General features: G+C 43.4%; 1 protein-coding gene across 1 annotated transcript in view; it reads right to left on the bottom strand.

Moving 5' to 3' along the window:
* Positions 1–5892: 5892 nt before the first annotated feature.
* The window catches only part of LOC124613986 (methyl farnesoate epoxidase-like), a 326569-nt gene continuing 308728 nt past the window's right edge, over positions 5893–23733 (bottom strand). The window contains exons 8-9 of the mRNA XM_047142773.1: positions 6191–6332; positions 5893–6113 (exon numbers count right to left, since the gene is read on the bottom strand). Of these exons, the coding sequence (XP_046998729.1) occupies positions 5938–6113; positions 6191–6332 (318 nt within the window). The 3' untranslated portion in view covers positions 5893–5937. The remainder of the gene's footprint in view (positions 6114–6190; positions 6333–23733) is intronic.

Here is a 23733-nt window from a genome sequence, read left to right as displayed (position 1 = left end):
AGAAGTATTAAAATTAGCTTATTGGCTTCTGCCTCGAGTTCTTCGGCCGATGTTCATCTGATGTTCTCAGACATTTCACCAGAATGAGTGGCTGGCATTGTCAGTTTTGCGCCCTCCATTGCTGGTGGTGAACTGGAGCCAAGCTCAAAGCTGCAGACTATATGTACCAGTCACGCCATCGTCCTAGGGCTCCTCCACAGTCATTTCCACTTTGGTTCTCCTCTTCATACCTGCAACAGTTGTTCGCCGCAGCATGGGAAGCCAGGATCTGAAACTTCCTGGGAGATTAAAACTGTGTGCCAGACCAGGACTTGAACTCGGGACCTTTGCCTTTCATGGGCAAGTGCTCTACCACCTGAGCTACGCAAGCATGAATAAAGCTCCATCCTCACAGCTTTAATTCCTACCTTCCAAACTTCACAGATGCTCTCCTGCGAACCATGCAGAACTAGCACTCCTGGAAGAAAGGATATTGCGGACACGTGGCTTAGCCACAGCCTGGGGGTTGTTTCTAGAATGAAAGTTTCACTCTACAGCTTCTGTGAAGTTTGGAAGGTAGGAGACGAGCTACTGGCGGAATTAAAGCTGTGAGGACGGAGCGTGAGTTGTGCTTGGGTAGCTCAGTTGGTAGAGTACTTGCCTGCGAAAGGCAAAGGTCCCGAGTTCGAGTCTCGGTCGGGCACACAGTTTTAATCTTCCAGGAAGTTTCATATCAGCGCTCACTCCACTGTAGAGTGAAAATTTCATTCTAGAAACAGCTCCAAGGCTGTGGCCAAGCCATGTCTCCGCAATATCATTTCTTCCAGGAGTGCTAGTTCTGCAAGGTTCGCAGGAGAGCTTCTGTGAAGTTTGGAAGGTAGGAGACGTGGTACTGGCGGAATTAAAGCTGTGAAGATGGAGTGTGAGTCGTGCTTGGGTAGCTCAGTTGGTAGAGCATTGCCCGTGAAAGGCAAAGGTCCCGAGTTCGAGTCTTGGTGCGGCATACAGTTTTAATCTGCCAGGAAGTTTTATATCAGCACTCACTCCACTGTAGAGTGAAAATTTCAATCAAGCCAATATCTGTTTACCTTCAGCTTTCTTATTTCTTGTTGAAGCTATCCCCGTGTTTTTGTATTTCTATAGCTTCTCTGAACAAGCAGGTGTGATAGTGCTTATCTACATCCAGAACTTCTATGTCGGTCTTACACAGTGCGTGCTCTGCTACAGCCAATTTCTTCATCTGCCCTAACTTGCAATGTTCTAATGTTGTTTGATCCTGGTGTTGATTGATTGTCCAGTCATTCTGACACATGTGCATGGCTGTGGTACATTCCTGACATTGCAAGTGGAGCCGTTATCTACTTTGCTGATCTAAGACACTTTGACCTTATTTGACAGTTTGAAAATAGTCTTTACACCATGTTTGCACAATATATGGCTGATTCTGTCTGTCACTTTTGGGTTGTATATCAGAAAGGCCATACCCAACATTTCTTTTTCTGATTTGTCACTTTTCTGAGTGTTTGGCTCAGTTACACTTCTAATATAACTTGTGAAGTATCCATTGCTTCTCAAAACACTTTCCAGATGTTGCATTTTGCATCTGAGGTGACGCAGCTCACATATTCATCCTGCTCACATTATGAACATATTAATCATGTGTCTTTTCTGCCTCAGGTGGAGGTTTCGTAGTTAGTGCTGGTATCAGTCTTGTGTGCTGGTCTTCAATACACCCTGTGTCCCAGGTTTTCACCATCTCTTGTGATTGGCACATCTAGAAATGGTAGTTTTTTGTCTTTTCTACGTCCATTGTAAATTTTATATTGGCACAGAGGCTGTCCAAGTGTCTTAGGAAGTCACTGAGCTGTTCTTCACAATGGCTCCACACAAAAAAAGTATTATCGATGTATCTGTACTACACCTTATGTTTACAAGTTGCCAAGTCCAGTGCCTGTGCTTCGAAATGTTCCATGATGAAGTTGGCCACCACTGTACCCATGGCAACATCTTGCAGCTGGTCATAGAGATTGCCATTAAACATGAAATAGCGCATGGTGGGACATGCTTGAAAGAACTTTGTGACGTATTGCAGGAAAATGGAACTGATGTGCTCCAGATAGTCAGTGAGTGGCGCTTTTGGAAACAAAGAATCAACGTTGAAGGTGATCAGGATGTCATTTGGTGCAAGTTTTAGTTTCTTCAGCTTCTCATCTGACATTTCATTGAGAAGCTGGCAATTTCTAAAACTAAGGTGTGGTGCAGATATGTCTATGATACTTTTGTTATATGGAGCCATCATGAAGAACAGCTCAAGGACTTCCTAAGACACTTGAACAGCCTCTGTGCCAACCTAAAATTTACCACGGAAGTAGAAAAGACATAAAACTACCATGTCTAGATGTACTGGTCACAAGGGATGGTGAGAACCTGGGACACAGCATGTATCCAAAACTGACACGTGTGGACCGATACCTGCACAAACTATCAAACCACCACCCAAGCCAGAAAAGTCACATGATTAACATGCTCATAACATCAGCAGGATGAATATGAGAGATGCAAAATGAAACACCTAGAAGGTGAAACTTCCTGGCAGATTAAAACTGTGTACCCGACCGAGACTCGAACTCGGGACCTTTGCCTTTCGCGGGCAAGTGCTCTACCATCTGAGCTACTGAACCACAATTCACGCCCAGTCTCACAGCTTTACTTCTGCCAGTATCTTGTCTCCTTATCTTGTCTCCTACCTTCCAAACTTTACAGAAGCTCTCCTGCGAACCTTGCAGAACTAGCACTCCTGAAAGAAAGGATATTGTGGAGACATGGCTTAGCCACAGCCTGGGGGATGTTTCCAGAATGGGATTTTCACTCTGCAGCGGAGTGTGCGCTGATATGAAACTTCCTGGCAGATTAAAACTGTGTGCCCGACCGAGACTCAAACTAGGGACCTTTGCCTTTCGCGGGCAAGTGCTCTACCATCTGAGCTACCAAAGCACGACTCACGCCCTGTCTCACAGCTTTACTTCTGTCAGTATCTCGTCTCCTACCTTCTAAACTTTACAGAAGCTCTCCTGCGAACCTTGCAGAACTAGCACTGCTGAAAGATAGGCTATTGCGGAGACATGGCTTAGCCACAGCCTGGGGGATGTTTCCAGAATGGGATTTTCACTCTGCAGCGGAGTGTGCGCTGATATGAAACTTCCTGGCAGATTAAAACTGTGTGCCAGACCGAGACTCGAACTCGGGACCTTTGCCATTCGCGGGCAAGTGCTCTACCATCTGAGCTACCAAAGCACGACTCATGCCCGGTCTCACAGCTTTACTTCTGCCAGTATCTCGTCTCCTACCTTCCAAACTTTACAGAAGCTCTCCTGCGAACCTTGCAGAACTAGCACTCCTGAAAGAAAGTGCAAAGTCGTAGTGATAACCTAAAGTAACCAGAGGTGTGAAGCATATAGTGAGGATGTCAGATGCATGCCAGGCCACCTGAAAGTGTTTCGTTGACATATAACATGATGTCACTGTTAGGAACAGAAGAGGTGATGCATGCTGTCGTAGCACTGTTTCTGTGTTCTTCCATGGCATGGGAGGCCAGCAGTATGGCGCTGACTCTCTACCTTCCCTTACATTTCTTGTCCCTTGTGCAGTTAATGTGGATGAAGCCTAACCTTGTACCTTCTACAGGCACTGATGTAACGCTGTTGAGTGAGGTCATCATTGTTTCCTTGTAGGAGTTTTTGTTTTCAAGGAGATATGTAACTGAATGACACAAAGCTTTGAAGAAAAATCATTCGACACTTTCTTTACACCATCTGCAGAAAGACAAGTTCAGAACATGTGCACTGCAGAGTTCGTGGTAGGAGCAGCATAAGTAGATACATGTTAACTCTACAGAAGGAAAATTATTGTTCTAGCTAAACAGAAATGAAGATCTGAGAGCAAACTAGAGGAAAATGGGCTATTTCCATGGATTTTCAAAAACTGTACAAAATGAACTGATTGAATGTATATGTGAAGAATTTTTGAAGATATTCATTCAACTTTGGATTGACCTTCATTTCATGCCTGTAATTGTGGATGAAGCAACAGAAGTTTTAGACAAGTTGCAGTGCTCTACTGTTGTGAGACTAGTGGACTCCAAAGGTAACATTCAGCAACATTTTATTTGCCATTAGGTGTAGTTCTTTTTGTCACATATTGTTTCTTTTTGCAGTTGACAGGAACTTTTTCACCTTCTTTCAGTACCTGTACAGCATGGTGGCAAGAAATGGCAAGCTTCAGCATTAATTCATTGTATGTAAAATATCAGAAACATTAATTTGAATTGAGCTAGTATTAGTATTAGTTTTTTAGATCTAGAGTCATTGGACAACAAATCAATGTTCACATCTACAGTTAGTGTGATGTTAACCCAACCATTTTTATGGCAGTGTTTACTGTCTATGTACAAGCAGGTCACTAAGAACATCAAAGAAAGTATCTAGGCAACCCGGTGGACGTCTGTTAAGGCCTATAATAATTAAATTCTCTTTTCCCCATTTGTTATTATTCTATTACACCCCCAACATTGAAAGTACTTACATCTGTTACATCGTAGTTACTACCACTCATGCAAGGATGGCTACCCCACAACCATGTTTCTCGTTTCTACTGAAGGCAAAGCAATAGATTATGGAGAGTGGCTTACATACACTATTTAGCTCATCTGTGTATCAGTTTTCACTTATAGCTAAAACATCAGAGTTATCAATTGCTGCAGAGGTATCCAACTTTATTGTGCTTATTGATAAGACTTTGAAAGTTCTGCTGAATTAATTGGAATGTGAGTTTGGATTGTTGAACACTGGTTTTTAGGACTACAAAAGTTCCAGTGTATGATATTAGGACTGAGGTCCTCCTGCTCAACCATACAGGCAGATTTAGAGCTACCAGGCTGTCCACAGGGTTAGCACTACAATGGAAGTGGCTGGGAATAAAATTTCAATCTACTTTACAACTTGCCCCCTCCACAGACAAATTTGAGCAGGTGATATCATGGTTGCTATAGCAGCTAAACATGCTCAGTCTGTGGCTCGTTCCATGAGGCAGAACAGTGAGAAAGGCAAGATACTTCACTACTCCTGGTCAGAATCATACACTGCTGCTATAAGAGAATTCCATGCAGTGCAGAACAGGGAAATAAATTTGGAGTAAGAACCAGCATACATGGTAAGTTAAATACAATTTTTTACAGTTTGATGAGACAAAAATATTGCTTAAGTCAATTTTAGCTGCTGCCCCCTGGATAACTGCCTCTGTTACAGATTACTTAATGTTGCATGTTCCAGAACAACAGCTTTTAGCCATGTACTCTACAGCCATTGTCTTAGTTGCTGTTGCCATTTAATTTGATTCTGTATATGTATTTGCAAATTAGTCAGTCAAGTGGTTCACTAGAAACATGTTTCAATTTGCAGCTTATGAAGTGTACTAACTATTGTTTTCTATTAACCTATATAAATTGTTTATTAACTTGCGATAAACAAGAACAGCACAGTGGAGAATAGATCAGGCCTCACTACATGATTATTTCCCTAACAGATTATTGTATCATTCAGTTGTTAATAATGAGATAGACATAAACAAACTGCGAAGTACAGTATTGAAATTAAATTAGAATTTAATTGTTTGTTAATGGTCTATATATCAACAACTGTCAATATGAAAACACTCCTCTCCTTGTTCACATATAACAATTTTTTATAAACTTCACCTCTACTTTTCACCATTTTCTTTCCTCTCACAAATTTAAATAAAATTTTTGGAATTAATGCTTTGACAGTATGGAGATGAGAATTTAATAAAATTTATTTAAAAGTTATTAGCTCTGTAATAAGTTCATTAAAATATATTCATCTATTACATTTCAGTTGTTACAACAATAATGAAAACAAGTACATTTGTATTGTTTTTGCAGTGTTATCGAGATTTGAAAATGATGTCATAAGTTTTTGGTGCAAGATTAAAGCCCCCAAAAGCAGTAGACTTCAGGTCAGTACCATCAGCAGGAACAAGTTGAAATTTTTGCAAGATTCCAGCAAAAATTTGGAATAAAAAACGTTTTGCAAACTGCTCCCCCAAACACCGACGTCGACCTGAAAGGCAAATTAAAACTCTCAGATATGAGCCACAACTTATTTTACCATAACTCTTTCTAGTAGCAGTAACTCACCAAGACCAAAAGGCAAGAATGTGTCATCCTCTCTAAGTAGTCCAGTTTCAGTAATGAAACGTTCTGGTCGATAAACTTCAGGATCACCCCAGTGTTCTTTATCCATATGCAGTGACCAGTTGTTTACCAGCACAGTTGTATTCTGCATCAGAATGCATCATTTACTTTATGTTAGCAACTGCTTAAGGTTAGAAAGCATAAGAAATGTCTCTGTTTATGTACACTTTGCAGATAGTAGTATTGATCTTATTTTTCAGGTTATAAATAACAGTGTCATTGAAATGTTTTGAGTTTAGAAAATTCCATGTATAACATACATTATTAGAAAAGAAATAAAACACAGAGAATATACCTACACAATAGTCATACTTGCACAGAAAATATTCTTTGTACCTTGAGCAGTGAAGCCACAACACGAAGAGAAAAGTATGTCAGTTACCAAAGTTACTATGAGATGTAATAAAATTGTTTGTGTACAATAATAATAAAAAATAAGAATTGCAATGTTGCTGACAAAATGGTTGATTTGCCACATTGAGCTATTGATAACTCGATCACATGTACAATGTGTTCACTTTAACAGAAGTCATTGAACTATCTCGAAAACTACGCATTGCATCAAAAAAAAGTTAAAGTTCCAATTTGTGTGTCTTGGAGGGTGACATCCAATGATACCACACTCAACCTATCTCCTCACCCCATGAGTGGGTGGCTGGGGCAACTTTGTAATCTTCAATGGGAACCATTGTTTTTATTGCAGATTACAATTCTGTGTAGAAACGACATATGTATTGTCTGAAGTAATTCTTTCATTTTTCCACAGATGACACTGTAATTGGAGAAATAGAAATGAGAACACAATTGCAATTTATGCCTTGCTATTCAACAACTCTTGAATATCCACTGGCATGTGTGGCCCCGTCTCCATGCTGCGAGAATAGGACAGACCATTGTTTTATACCTTCTAATTGGAAACCCCATTGACAACATTCTATTCCTCCAAAATTTTGATGAGAGGTCTACTGAATGTTCCACTATGTCTATGTACAGAACTTGACACATCAAAACAGGCAATACACTGAGACCAGACCTCACGTATTGTGCAGACATGGAACAGATATCAGCTGTAAACATTAAATACTTACACAGTGTTTATTGCCTGCACACCTACATATCATCTGGAGAACCGATGTGCAGGTGGACGATGAGTGTTGCAACATGGAAAAAAATATTGAAATGATCCTAATTTACAAAGAATGTAGGAGGAATGTTGAGGCTGCTGTTGCCCTAGATGACAAGTGCTTTCCAGAGAAAGCTCACACTCACTCATTCTTTTGCAAGGCTGTGGACAGACGTATGTCTGATGGCAGTGTGCAGACCAGCTGAAGAAAGTTAAGCAAATGTGTTACAGGAGAAGGCAATGAAATAGCTGTACTAGTGGCAGTGAACTCCCAGATAAGCACCCAGCAATTACATTACAATTCCTTTATGTTCGTAGGTAGCATTTTCACAATACTGCATCATCAAAAGTATCATCCACACCATGTCGCTGTATCAGGAACTTCATGCCACCAGTTTCAATAATTGGGTAGTGTTTTGTGAATGGGCATGAGGACAAAATCCAAACAACACCCACATTCTCAGCCTAGGTGCTATTTTCCAGTGAGTCTACATTCACAAACCATGGTAGCATTACCGGGCATAACATGCATTACTGAAGTGTAGACAGTTCCCTCTGGTTATGGAAAGCTGACCATCAATGTCCCTTGTCAGTTAACATATGGTGTGGCGTGATGAGTAACAAATTCATTGGTCTATATTTTGTCAATGGCACATTCATTGGATGGAAATGCCAAACGGTTTTGGAACAGAAACTACTGGTTCTACTGAGGATGTTGCCCTGGTTGTTCAACAGTGTATGAACATCACACAATTGAAACACAGGAGTTATTAGACCATGGTTACACTGGGTGGTGGATTGGCAGTGGTAGCCCTACTAACTCACCTCCCAGGTCGCTGGATTTAAAGTTGCTGAATTTGTTTCTATAGGGGCACCAACCCGTGTGCCACTAATACACCGGGAATATTCGTATCTCCCATGTTTGCCTCGCCTGGCCGGACGCCTGTAACCTCTGCCGGCATACCACACCGGGCGCTGTACACATCGTTGCAGCCACCTTCTATGGCATTCTACGCTCAACAGAATGCCCCTTCAGCACAGGACCCCGGAAACCCCAAGTTCCTACCACACAGCATGGACCACGCGGCTGGCCAGTTTCTGGGTCCACATGCACGGCTGCCGTTTAACGTGCCCCCCTTTGCGCCGGTCGAAGGGACACTCGCGCCAACCGCGCCGGACCATTTATACGCCTACCCGTTCTGCCGCCCCACGCACACCTCGGGCGACACACCTGCCGTGGTTCCGCCCCGTCACTCAGTGCTCAATCGCGATCTTGTGCCTGCCGCGCCGTGCTTGTCGTGTGGCCGCACAGATTCCGTGCCTAGACGGACTGGATACCACGTCTCGCCTACACAGCTAACGGACGTTCAACGCAACACATCGCCTGCCACTGGGGCACATTTCGCACCAGTGAACACAGTGCAGAATCCCTGTGCGTTTCGTGCCCCTCCTACAGTCCCGCAAATACTGGCCCCCGGCCGTTTTCCGAAGCTGCCGCCATTACAACCGGACAACCCAGTGACGTGGTTTACCTTGGTGGACAATATGTTGGACATACACGTTATTGCGGACGACAGCACCCGTCTCGTGTGTTTAGTGAACCACCTGCACGACCACCCTGATCTCATCAGTGACTTATTGCTGAACCCTCCTAAGAGCAACAAATATGCCTCTGCTCGTGCATTACTTATCGAATGCCTCTCTCGTCCGCCGGCCGATACTATTCTCAACATAATTTACGACGAGACTTTAGGCGACAGAACACCCTCACAGCTGTGGCGACGCTTGCATGCACAAGTCGGTACCGAGATCCTGCCGAACTTAGCGCTCTGGGCATTGTGGTTGGCGAAGCTGCCGCAAGAACTACAGTTACATTTGCTTCCACATACCGCAGCGTCACTCGAGGATAAACAACGGCTGGCGGATCAGGCACATGCCATTATTCGACACAGCACAGTGTCGAACACCGCCGAGGTTGGTAACCCTGTGTGTATACTTCCACCATCGGGCGGTAGAGGCCAGGCGCGTGCGTATCGCGGACAGCTCACGGAACAGCAGCCACCTAGCGCCCAAGACCGGGAACCGCCAGCGGGTTGGCAACAGCCGCTCCCCACCCCAACCGGGCTAGCGCTGCCCGCCCCGCCTTCCCCCCGCCTCACGCTTCGGCTGGCGGAACGAGTATAGCCGATTCATGCATATGCTGGTTTCACACCACCTTCAGGGACGCCGCTCGCAACTGCCGTCCGCCCTGCGCATTCCCAAACGCCGCACGCGGGCCGCAGTAGACGCCACGGTCCGCGGATACAGGCAGGGGCGCCCACAGACATTGCATTCTGTCAGATTCCTTACCCCATGAGGACGTCTGTACATCTTGGATGTAGGTTCGCGCTGGTATTTTCTCGTCGATACCGGAGCAGACGTTAGTGTCATACCTCCCACATTTTCTGTAAAGGACACGACACCAACCAAACTGTCCCTTCGAGCAGCAAATAAGTCGACACTTTGTGTCGAGGGTTTGGCCAAGTTACCTATTGAACTCGTACCTGGTAAACAGTTCACTTGGTCCTTCTACGTGGCTGATGTCGAAGATCTAGTATTAGGCATCGACTTCCTTTTCCACTTTGGACTGTCTCCAGATCTTCAGTCAGTCGCATTATTGCACCACGCCTCGTCCACGCACATTGCATGTTCAGTCGCTTCTTCGGCCCCCCCTCCCCCTCGGCCACCCGACGACCTGGGCACAGCTCGCATCAAGTGCTCTTCATCGGCAGACAGCCTCACGATTTCCACCGCCCATCTCCAGCCTGAACGCCCTGCAGTCGACGATCTCCGTCCTCACAATGTCGAATGGAACCGTGCCAGATCATCGGCTACGCAAGCCCTCACCGGAGCACGACGCCTCGTACAACGCCTGCCAACGTCGCCACCACCTGACACCGGAGATGCACCTCGTGGAACTTTGTCAACACCGAAGCAGACTGCTTCCCTGGCACATCAGATTAGTGACTCTTGTGTGCTATCGATTCCCGTTCACGACGGCCCCCAAATGAGTTCGCCAGCCAAGCTGAACGCTATTATGAATGGCACGACACACAAAATTGTCACGACAGATGGGCCTCCAGTGCGCCATAAAGCGCGCCGACTGCCACCACATAAACTACGCCTTGCTAAAGCCGCAGTGGAGGAACTTCTAAGGACAGGCATTGTTCGCCCATCGGACAGTAACTGGTCCTCCCCTATACATTTAGTTCCCAAAAAGGACGGCACTGTGCGCCTGTGCGGCGACTATCGTCGCCTCAACACGCGGACGGTATTAGACAATTACCCGAAACCTCACATACAAGACTTTGCGCAAGTACTTAGCGGAGCACGCATCTTCAGTGTCTTGGACTGCCGCAAGGCATATTTACAGATACCAATGGAACAGAGTGACATCCCAAAGACAGCAGTAATCACACCTTTTGGCCTGTACGAATTTTGTTACATGTCTTATGGTCTCAAAAACGTGGCCCAAACTTGGCAGCGTTTTATAGACTCACTTCTTTTTAACTGCACATATTGCTACACATACCCCGATGACATACTAATTTTCTCCCCCTCTGACAGGGAACATGAACCCCACCTGGCCCCGATACAGGACTTATTGACACGTAACGGAGTCGAGATCAATAATGACAAGTCACAACTCCGCTGCACTGCTGTCACTTTCCTGGGGTACACAGTCTCCTCGGATGGTATATGCCCCCCGCAGGAGCGGGTTGACCGCATTCATGAGCTACCCCTCCCAGTGTCATTTCGCGAATTACGCCGGTTTTTAGGAACTGTCAATTTCTACCGCCGTAACCTGCCGATGGCGGCAGCAATTCAAGCCCCTTTGACTGATGCATTGGCCGGAAAACAAACCTCAGGCAGTCGCCGAGTACCGTGGTCTGACAGCATGGTGAGAGCTTTTGAAGATCTTAAATCAGCGTTAGCACTTGGTGTCACTCTCGCCCATCCTTTGCCAGATGCCTGCATCTCGATTACAGCGGATGCAAGTGATTTCACAATCAGTGCAGTCCTACAACAGCATGTCAATGACACGACTCAACCACTCCGTTTTTTTTCCAAAAAATTATCTACAGCTCAACGTAAATGGTCAGCATTCGCCAGAGAATTGCTTGCAGTTTACGAAGCTGTAAAATATTTCTGCACATACATCGAAGGAAGGAATATAACAATCTTCATGGACCACCGCCCTCTCGCGGAGGCTACCCGTAACCCTGCTACTGACCTTCCCCCACGTAGGTTCCGGCAAATGGACTTAATTTGCCAATACACAACAGACATCCGTCACATTCGAGGGTCAGAAAATGTGGTGGCTGACTACCTATCACGTATCACTGCAATTTCATCCCCCATTAATTTCGATGAATTGGTCCACTTAGAGGACAGTGACACAGAATTGCACAACCTCCGACAGGACCCAGATACTTCCCTTCAGATCGTTTCATGAAACCTACCGGGCTCGGCCAAGCCACTGTGGTGTGATACATCCACGGGCACCGCTCGGCCTATTGTTCCCCCTGCGCTGCGTCGCCAAGTTTTCAGTACTTTACATAACCTGGCACATCCTGGTGCTTAGGCTACTATGCGCCTGGTTACAGAACGCTTTGTGTGGCCAGGTGTGAAGAGGGATTGTCGTACTTGGGCTCGTGCTTGTCTACAGTGCCAGCGCAGCAAAGTTGGCAGGCACACACAACCCAGTCCAGGTAAATTCGACATCACGAAAGGCCGCTTCCGTCACGTACATGTGGATCTCGTAGGACCATTACCCGTGTCAGATGGTTTCAGGTATATCCTGTCTGGCATTGCTCGCGTTACACATTGGTTCAAATGGCTCTGAGCACTATGGGACTCAACTGCTGAGGTCATTAGTCCCCTAGAACTTAGAACTAGTTAAACCTAACTAACCTAAGGACATCACAAACATCCATGCCCGAGGCAGGATTCGAACCTGCGACCGTAGCGGTCTTGCGGTTCCAGACTGCAGCGCCTTTAACCGCACGGCCACTTCGGCCGGCTCGCGTTACACATTGTGTGGAGGCAATCCCCCTGCAGGACATCACAGCAGATTCCGTAGCACGCGCATTTGTATCCTCCTGGATAGCTCGATTTGGCTGTCCTACATCCATCACCACCGACTAGGGAAGACAGTTTGAATCCCTGCTGTTTAACAAACTCTGCGTCCTCTGTGGGGTGGATAGATTCCACACTACGGCTTACCACCCCCAGAGCAATGGACTGGTCGAGCGGTGGCACAGAATGCTGAAAGCGGCACTCATGTGCCACGGTGGTGAGTGGTGCGATGCCCTTCCCTGGGTTATGCTAGGAATACGCACGGCTTACAAGACAGACCTCCAGGTTTCACTTGCAGAGCTCCTGTATGGTGAGACCCTAGTCCTCCCCGCAGAGTTCGTCAACGACAAAGCAATCACCGACCTGTCCAACCTGCCCATGCTAGTTGAACGGGTCCGGACACACATAGCCGCGATCGCACGCCTCCTCCACGGCCACATACCCGCCCTCGCGTGTTCAGGCATGCGGCACTGGACTCTTGTGAGTTCGTTATGTTACGGGATGACACAGTCAAACCGGCATTACAACCACCCTACTCTGGCCCACATCGAGTAGTGTCTCGCAGGGACAATACTATGGACATTCTCGTCAGTGGTCGCCGGCAGACAGTTTCCCTCCAACGCGTGAAACCAGCCTGGCCAATCGAAGAATCTGTAACACACCCCTCCCGAGTCGAGTGTTCTTCCATCAGATGGTGACGACCGCAATCCCACACAGACCACCCACCCTCCTGCGTCCCACCATGACTGTATGTGCACCGAGCCTACACCCGAGGGCAACTCAGCAGTTGCATATGATGATATGCTACCCTCGTTCCAAACAGGCACTGCGTGTGACAATCCACAACCTCAGGCTCAACCTCATGTTGCGTGTGACATTACACTGTCCCAAGTGTTGGTACCCAATACCTCCACAGACTGTTCCAATGTTTCTCCTGAACTACGTTACTTTTCGCCCCCACCCCCCCCTAGTGCATCCTACATCCACTGTCGACGAAATTTGCATCGCAATCAATGCCTCTGAGTGCCAACGCGACGAGCTTTCCTTGCAGCTCCACGAGGGATCCATCTTCGTCCTCCACATAGGGGACACTTCACGTGGGTCCACACCCACGTCACACATCACCATCCTGCGCACAGTCCCTATCCGAAATGGGGTGGATACGGCTGCCATAACCGCAACGTTCAGCGCCGACGGGATGCTCAACAACATCTCCTGTGCCCGTCCAGTTCACGTGCGCAGGTCGACCAGTCCGCCCCCCCCCCCCCCCCCCCCCCCACTGGATGGCGGACTATACGAGCGCTAGTCCACCCTGCACAGACAGTATGGACACTTAGCACACGCTATCAACCAGTGAGCATCCCACAATGCCACTACACAGGAAGACACCCACGTCCGTCCCCCAGTGCTCTGCACTCCTGGGGGGGGGGGGGGGGGCTCTGTGGCGACAGTCGACTGCCAGTAACTTCACCGGCGAAGCGCAGAGTAAAAGGTTTTTGGGGACTCGAGCTTCTTTGGACAGTCCCGTCTGCGTGTTGACGAGTGATACACGTGTCGTGAAATTGTGCATTGTTTTTCTTGTGTTTCTGTAAATATATGAATCGCAATAAAAGTGCATTATCGTAATAAGTTGGAATTTTTGCTGCGTGGACCCTCACTATAGCCATAAAACCCCACAAGCTGCTGAATATTTCCTCAATCAGAGCTCACCTGATTCCAAACCTATGACTACCTTCCTACTCCCCTTATTGATCTTTATGCTTATCAACAACTACTTCACCTTCGAGGGGCAGACATACAAACAGATCGGGGTACAATCATAGGAACCAGGATATCTCCTTCCCATGCCTATCTTTTCACCAGTCACTTGGAGGGAGCTTTCCTGGGATCCATAAGTCTTCAGATCCTGGTTTGGTTTATATATATTGATGATGTCTTTACCATATGGACTCATGGTGAGGCTGACCTGTTAAAATTCCTGGAATCTCTGAATACCTTCACCCAATTAAATTTCATGTAATCATATTCTGAATCCTGTGCCACTTCCCTTGATGCTGATCTCACCCTCATCGAAGGCCAGCTACACACTACTGTCCACATAATATCTACTAACAAACAGCATACTTACATTTTGACAGTTGCCATCTGTTCCATGTCAAACATTCCCTCTCATATAGCCTTGGCATGCAAGGCAAACATATTTGTTCAGATGCAGACTCCTTACAGCAATACACCACCATTCTCACATCAGCCTTCACAGGTCATAATTACCCCACCAGCCTAGTTTAAAAGCAGATTTCCAGGGCAATCACATCCAATCCTGGTACTGCTTTTCCCTCCAAAAAACAACTTTAGAGCACATCACTGGTCACTCAGTATAATCGTGGTCTGGAATGTATCAATCAGTTACTTCAACAAGGCCATGACTTCCTAAAATCATACCCTGAAATCCACTGTATACTGTCAGACCCTACACTCCTGCACCTATCTCCCAACCTTACGGCTCCTATCCCTGTGACCGTTCCCACTGCAAGACTTGCCCTACGCACCATCCTGTGACTACCTATACCATTCGTGTCACTGGCAAAACATATACTATCAAAGGGAGAGCAACCTATGAAATGATGAAATGACACATGTCCTATAGCAACTGTTATGTAAACACTGTTCAGCTTTTTACATCAGCAGCACTACCCTCAAATTATCATTAGGATGAATGGTGTAGGCAGAGGGTGTACACTGGCAACATGCAGTATCCCATGGCAGAGCATTCTCTACAACATACCAATCATGACCTTGGTGCATGTTTCACCACACACACCATCTGGATTCTCCCCCACACACCTCATAACTCCGTATGTGGGAACCAGCATTACAACATGTCCTTAGTTCTCGCCATCCACCTGGCCATAATTTACATTAATTTTTCCTGCCTCAGCGTTTCTTCACAGTAACTACTCCATTCATCACTCTGTTTTGGTTTTCTACATCTTTCATTTTCTTACCTGTCTATTTTTTGCCAACCCCCTCCCTTTTCTATTACATGCATTGCGCTTAGCTTTTCACTCTTACTGACTCAGGCACAATGTTTAAGCAGTAATCTCTGTCTTGCATATTACCCTGTCTAGCTCTCAGGTTTTCAAATCTCATCTGGTGCAGCTCCAACAATCAGTCTTTCCTTCTCATCCTGTCCAGTAAGTCTGCTCTGATCCCAGTTCTGGGTGACTTTCTCAAAATCTACCCCTTTTCCTAGATCTCTCCAGTTCTTATCCTTCACCCTCTTCCATCCCCTTCAACACTTCTACTGAAGAAGGTGCCACTGGATCAAAAAGCTTGCCTATTTATAATCTTTTATATGTGTATTCTGCTGCCATTTGGTGAGTCGATTTTTTTACTTGTCCAGTTACCTTATTTTGACACAAAATTGTTCAATAGATATGCAATATTTTATCAACATTCATAACCAAGATCGAAGTCTAACCTGTTACTAAGAAACAACTCAGAAATTAGGTGGACTTCATCACTTGGTGATGCTAAATATATGGCACACAATGCAGTTGTTTGCTCACAATTACCCTCTTTCATCATTTCATTATATAAAACAATTTCATCAGTAAAGAATTCATGGCAATCAGTTTTCATTGTTTCACAAAAAGTGTTTTTTTTAGAAAACAATGCATAACAGTTTTTTGGAATGGTTGAAAATAATGCTGTAGAAGAGCCTGTTGGGTGACACTAGTGACAGGAGGTGAATTTTCTGTTAATAAACCTAAGTTTTGACATCTTACAACATAAAAATAATAGCATCAATAAAAGTTCATAAATAGCATTATATAATATTTACAAAATATAGAAATATCAATCGAAACATCCAGCACTTACTTTTGAAGAACAGGTGGAGCCTATGCATTGCCATTTCCACAAACAGGAGCAAATGCTTGAACGTTATACTGGAAATTCAAACAATTTGAGGAGGCACAATCTTAAAACACCATATATCAGTGCCGTAATAGTATATGGAAACCATTCAGATTGCCTTATCTAATTAAAACTCTTTAACCCCCGAACATCAGTTTCACCAGAACACTACCCAGAATTACAGTCATATAAAAAACAGGGCCTACATAACTTGTTCCTATTTGGCCAATTACATGTTACAACTGTTTCCTAGGAAACACTTACAGAAATAACATAACTATATAATAAAGGATAAGCTGTAATTGTGCAAACTATAAATTAGAAAAAAAATTAAAATTATAAGGGGGAAGGAGAACAGGTTCAGAATTAGCATATTTAAAACAATGTATGTATGATCTTATATGGTTCTATTACAATGAAATTCTTTTTCTGTAAATAACAAGAACTGTAAAATGCCATGAAGAAATTAAAATAGCGAAGAGGAGGGAGAAAGGTGGATTGAGGAGGGAGGGGAGAGGGAGGTGAATTGTTAAATAGGATTATCTTGATATCTTTAAAAATATTTTTAAACTTTTTGTAATTCTGTGACTACAAATGTTCTATAAAATGACTATTTTTCATTAAAATAATGTGAAAACATTATAGAACAGCCACAGTAATGCTGTTGTTGGGAGTTTTCAGTTTTTACTATCTATTGTCAAGAACTAGGCAATAACTTATGAATATTTTATTGGCCAATGACCAATATGTGCATGTGCAGTAAACAATTAGGCTTTTACTCATCTAATGTAAAAAGAAAAACATGGGGGGTGGGGGAGGGGGAAGTGACACATAGGTGCACAGCCTTGGGGGTAACATAGAATAGTGTAGCATTCATCACAAAAAGAATATTGTGTAGTGGCAAACTTTATTGCATTACCAACTACCAAGACCCTAGGTTGATGGTAGAAATGTATCTATAAGTGTTCCATAAATAGACTCAAAACCAGTTCTTGGTGAAATCTATTTGTTCATTTAGTATTTGTGTTGAAAATTCCAAGTTCTCAAGTGTATCTAACAATAGCCTTTTAGGTGTGTTGTGCAGAATTTTAAGATAACCTTAAATTTCACTGAACATATGGCTGCTTTGTAAAAGATGCTTTTTTATGCAGCCTTTATTGCTGTCATGTGGTTGGCCCCTAAAATGATTTTTTAAGGACCTAGTAGTCTGTCCTATACAAATTTTTTTGCAATTACCACTCATAATACCATAAACACCTGCACCCTAATACCTGTGACACATGGCCTCAATCAAGTGTAATAATGTTTCCTAATTTACTATTAGTCTTTAACCCCTAAGCATTATTATGCCTCCTGAATCTGTTTACTACATGTTCAGTGAATGTTTCTTTACATGTCATACTAATCCTTATTGTTTGTTGCTTGTGCTATTTATAAGCAAATTTTACAGACACCTAATTTCCTTACCATTATAACAATTAGACCTTGCTGTCTTTCCTGTTCTAAACTATTCAATTCTTTTTCAGTGTCACTCTCATTTACAGGCAGCTTTATTAACCTATTTAGCAAAGCCCAAAAGTAGGCACATTTGTGCTCTTTTGGGTGGCATGCGTCTGCTGCTACAATGGCTTCTGTAAACATTGGCTTCCTAAAAATCCCTAATGTCACTTCGTCTGCAGAGCTGTTCATAGTTAAACCATAAAATCTGAAGCTTAACCAACTTTGTGTTCAGCTGTAAATTTATGTTGTTAACCACACTGTTAAATTTTACAGCTACATATTTGATCATTTCGTCATTGCCTTTTATTACTATAAATGTTTCAACCATATATCTGCTATAAGCAACATTATTACTCCAGATTTTGGGGTATTTGGTAATAATACTGTTTCCCAAATGATTTAACCCTGTGGCAGGCGCACTTAAGATTGTTGTATTAGCAGGCGCATGCGGCACTCAGTGCCGCCTACATTTAAATACATAACACAGCAGCTTTTTTTTTAATTTTTTGGTGGAATTAATTTTTCTTGTTTATAACATCATTCTTAACAGCAACTTTTAATATGATCTGTATACACATATCCAATGTGCATGGGAAAATTAAAATTGTTACAGAATATCTGACATACGTTTCCAGGATGTTTCCTAAGTGCTACTTTAATAACAAATTCTAAATAAATTATAACCACAGGTATGATTCGATTGTTTACCATTGTTAAAGCAAGTTTTACAGAAACGTGTAATATGTATAAAAACTTTGTAGCAATAATGAAGAATAAGGCAGTCAGTAAATACATATCAAGAATCACACACTTTCTTCCTCCGGAGAAGCTCTGCAATCATTATATGTGACAACATTGTGGCAACGATGCTTGCAAATGAATCTTTTGCAGCTATTGCAAGTGACAGTAGTTTTATTATTTTTTTACCACCACAAAGATAGCACCTCCCACGCCTTCTTATAGTGTCATTGTGATTGGCGGGAACTGATTGATGAGGTGACAGAAATCCTTGAATATTTCGTGGTAAAGTAGAGAGCTGAGCCCTTTCTTTCAAGTGGTAGTCCATCAGAGCCAAGGCCAGGTTTGTTAAGTAGGTTCTTCTTCTGAATCTTTTTTCTGGATTGTTTGCAAAAAACAAGACCTGGGAATTTATCCCAGCAATATCCAGATAACGAAAAAACAATGCTAAGGGCCATCTTCTTCTGGTCCTCTGTGTAGAGTAGGACGTACACACATAATCCACAGTATCGACACCACCTTTTGTTGCATTTTAGTCCAAATTTACAACAGATTTGCATGTAGTGGTGTCGATTTCAGCAGTTTCATGCATTGACCACAGGAAAAGCACAGACTTGTTTCTTTTTGTTTGGCACGAAACAAGACAGAAGTCATCTTGAAATCCGAAAAGACAATTTCCAATTTCTCGCGATCTGTTGGGCAAAAATCCTGGAGGAATTTCCTTCTTCTTCTTTTTCAATGTTCCAATGATCTCTTCACAATATCTATTGGCTGGTTAGATGCAACATATGGTCCAGGATTCTGTCTGCCACAGTATACATCAAAATTGAAAGTATAAAATGTCTTGATATCGCACAATGCATACAACTTCAATCCATGCTTAACAGGTTATTGGTCATGTACTGAACAAAACCACAACGTCCGCGAAATGGGACAAGCATTTCGTCTGTGGTTGTGAACTCCCCTAGACTGTAGTTATTCCCGCAGTTGTTCAGAAATGCTGAGTGTAGATTGCGGATGGCAGCAAGTTTATCTGTTGCTAGTCGTTCTTTTCTTGTAGAAGTATCGCCAAACCTGAGTGACCAGAGCAAGAACAGAAAGCGCTTGTAGCTAAATATTGCCCTTTGAATAATCATTCCTGCTCCATTTGATGCCCACACTTCTAATACATTTGTGCATCCCCCTTTTTGTATGGCAATGAGAAACAGTGCTCCTAAAAGAGCCGTTTTTTCAGAAGGAGAAGTAGTTTTGCAATCTCTAGCCCTTGAGTAATTCACAGATGATCTCTTGTTATTTATGTACTTGTTTGTATTTACAACAACGTAATCAATTCTCTCAGGATCAAACAATTTGAGAAAACTTTTAATTTCAGTTTTAGCTTCTCTACCATTGCGTTTCAGGCCAGGTAGGACATTCATTATATTCTTACGTTTTGGTTTCCCTGGTAGTGCTAACGGGTTATTTATCCACAAAGTTTCTTGGTCTTTACCAATATAAAAATGGCAGTCATCATGTGGCATTCATTTCACTTCATTTCCTTCAGCACATGGCTGCTCAGATTCGTTTGAATGATCTGCAGTTTCAATTATTTCTGATTCCTCATCGCTGTCAGAGAAATCTGCTTAATGTTCTTCGTCAGATGATTGCAAAAGAAGACGTTCAATTTCTTCTGGTGTTAGTCCTTTCCTTTGTGCGGACCTGGGAGACAATAAAATAATTCTAATACCAAAGCAATGTTAATAACTAAATCATCATTCACCCACAGAGTTGTAAAACAAAGCTTCTAATCATCGAAACATTCGACAGTGGTACGGCTACGTGTACATACATTACCGGGCGCGTGCGGTATACAGTGCCGTGTCGGTGCAGTCGTCCACTTCACAGGTAAGTCGCAGCTGTTATGGTGGGTATAATGACGGCGCAGTAATCCAGTTTGGAGCGTGACTAAACAATCGAGGCATATCTAGCACTATTGTTGTGTGCTCGGCGCGCTGACGTAATTATTGAACGAAAACAATTGGCGGCACTGTATGCCGCCACGCGCCCGTTGGTTGATTATGATATTTACCATTAAAAGAGAAAGGACTGAAAGATAAAGTGAACTGTAACATAGTGACCAATTCTGTAGCCCCACCTTGGCAAAGTTTTTAGTGTTTTGATAAATTATGCTTGGTAATATCAATGGTATCTGAAATTGGTATCCTAGTGTATAGGTTAACAACATCTAAGGAGGCTAGTTAAGCATTTCCTAGTAGGACTAAATCTTTTGTTTTTTCCACAAAATGGTATGAGCTCCTCAAGGAAAAGCACCTCTCCAACATGTAAGATTCTCCAAGCTTTTTATGAAGATCCCTACGCTTCTGATGTGCAGGTGCAGCACAACGGTTCTTCATCCATGTTCACCTGTGATTGGATTCATTATTGTTACTCTAATCTTATCTCTGTCTGCTGGATACGCAGAAAACAACTCATCTGTAATTTCATTTCAAGGCTGCAGTAAATTTTTGCACAGGTTTACATTTAATCTCATATTACTACTCATGAAAAGTTCCATAGGTTTGTGGTAATGCTGGCAGCATCATAAATGTTTCACTGCACAATGCACATCATAGCTGTTAAGTGAGGGAAATTAAGGGAAACGGAAGGAGAATGTGGGAAATGATGTGGAAGATATGTTCCAGTGACGAAATGAAAAAGCGAGGGGAAACTTTTGCCAACATGAGGTATTTGCTAAGTTCAGCAGACTACTATATTTTGTTAAACAAAAACAAAAAGGTAATATGTGTCTGTACATGGTTTAGGTATGACTGACACTTGAAATTTCTGTTTATCATTTCCAGTACAGGAGAAACACATGTTTAAAATTCATAGGCTTGAGCCATCACTAAGAATGACATGAGTTTGATGGTTCAATAAAGACACTAAAAGTTTGTCCCTAGCAGAGACCATGCATAATGATGAGTAAAAGTAAAGAAGACACTGTTGTATGCTGCCTTCACATGTGAAACAATGTAGAAAACTGTGTGGTAATTGAACAGGAAGATCTGAATGGGTGCTTGGTACTGGGATAAAGCAGCACAAAGTACAGGGTATTTATGTGTGATGATGCACATGGAATTAATGGCCTTCAGTAATCAGAAGGTGGCTGTCCAAAGTGACTTGGGAAAACAAAAGGAGAAATGGTGTACAAGCTACAAACTGTTGGACTGTGACTGGCCCTGCTTGGGAAGCTATAGAACTGATAAACTATCTACCTGAAACATGCACAGAGCTGACCCACTGGATTTGTCCTGAAATATTCATTGTATGGTGGTCCTCAGGTCCTCATTGAAAGCGTTGGTCCAAAACAAAAGCACTAGCTCACAAACAGAAGCACTGGTTCACAAATGGTAGCATTGGTACACAAACAAAAGAAGGTGCATTCACACAGATGCTGCATTAGCTATTCATCACTCATGCTTGTTGAAAGATGACTGCCTCACAGGCAGATGAGAAATCTGAGTGAAAGCACCAGTGGGCAGATTGCAGTAGTGGGAGGGAAAGACATTCCTGTCGATAGGTGTCCACTGTGGTGCAGGTGCTTTGGAGAGCATCTAGGGGCAACTCTGATGGAAGTTGTCTACTGGGGAGACTGTGGGACTTAGCAAATGTGAGAATTTAGGAAGGTGACACAGAGAGCCTCTCCACTCCTTCCCCTACCCCCTGCCCCCCTCTCACTATGAGAGGAGGTCATTGGGATAACATCACTGAATGCAGCTCTGGGACGCCAGGTGCTCGTGTGGGTGCTACGGCAATGAGCATTAGTGGTGGTGATGTTGGCAAGAGATAGGTGAGGTGGTGGCATCAATGGAGGACAGGGAGACCTCAACTGTCAGCAGCATACAGGCATTGTCGAGGGTGAGCATGGAAGCTGGCTTTAACCTGTCAATGGACAAAACTGAAGGGGTACTGTGGAAGCAGATGCTAAATATTTCATCATGTCCTTGTAAAATGAGGTGAGTATCTGAGTATTGTGAACATAGTGGGGCCGGCAGGTGTTGATATTTAGCATTACATAAATGCATGATGTGAGGTCACTGTGCATAAACATCTTACACTCACCATGACAGGTGTGTCTAATGTGCATTTGCAGAAGCCTTCACTATGATTTACATTAGTTCAAAAGTTCAGTATAAACACCAAAAGTTCACTACTAGCATAGGGTGCACATAATGATGAATGAAAGTAAAGGGAACACCATGGCAAGCTGTCATTGCATGTGAAAGAAGTAACAGAACTGTGTGATGATTGAATGGCAAGATCCCCATATTTACATGTGTCACTGCATGTGGAATTAACGTCTTCCAGAAATCAAATGCTGCCGAATTCCAGCTGGTCCTACTCAGGAAACTATGGAACTTCCAATCTACCTTCCTGAAGCAATGCACTATGCCATCTCACTGGATTTGTCCTCAAACAGTCATCATGCAGAGGTCCTTGGGTCCTCCTAGAAAGTGCTGGTCCAAAACAGAAAGCACTAGTTCACAAACAGAAGCACTGGTTTGCAAATGGAAGCACTAGTTCACAAATGGTAGCACTGGTTCACAAATAGGAGCACTGGTACACAAAAAAGGGGGCTCAGATGCTTTGGAGAACATCTAGGTGTATATGCGAGGCTCAGTAATCTGCTTAGGCAGACTGTGGGACTCACAAAACTTTAGAATTTAATGTGGCACCACAGTTTGGTACGTCATCACAATTACAGCTTATGTTGTGTTATATAGCTATAGTTATTTCTCTGAGAATTAGTTTGAATTTCTGGAAAATATTGTAATATGTAATATGAGAAAATGGGAACAAGTTTTGGAATGTTGCACTACTGCCTGTGTATTGATAGCATTAATATTACACTAGTATTTATATGTTTGTAATTCTGGATGGCGTTTTGTTTAGACTGATGTTTGATGGTTAAGAAGATTTCATTAGACAAGGCAGCCTGGATGGTTGTCATATGCTAGTGATGACACTGGTGTATGGCGTTTCCAGGATGTGCCTCCTCAGATTGTTTGAATTTTCTGTATGGTGCTTATGCATTTGCTCTCATTGGTTG

Source organism: Schistocerca americana, chromosome 4 (assembly GCF_021461395.2).
Source record: "Schistocerca americana isolate TAMUIC-IGC-003095 chromosome 4, iqSchAmer2.1, whole genome shotgun sequence".
NCBI lineage: Eukaryota > Metazoa > Arthropoda > Insecta > Orthoptera > Acrididae > Schistocerca > Schistocerca americana.
The sequence above is the reverse complement of the archived record's forward strand: the minus strand, read 5'-3'. Positions and strand labels throughout refer to the sequence as shown.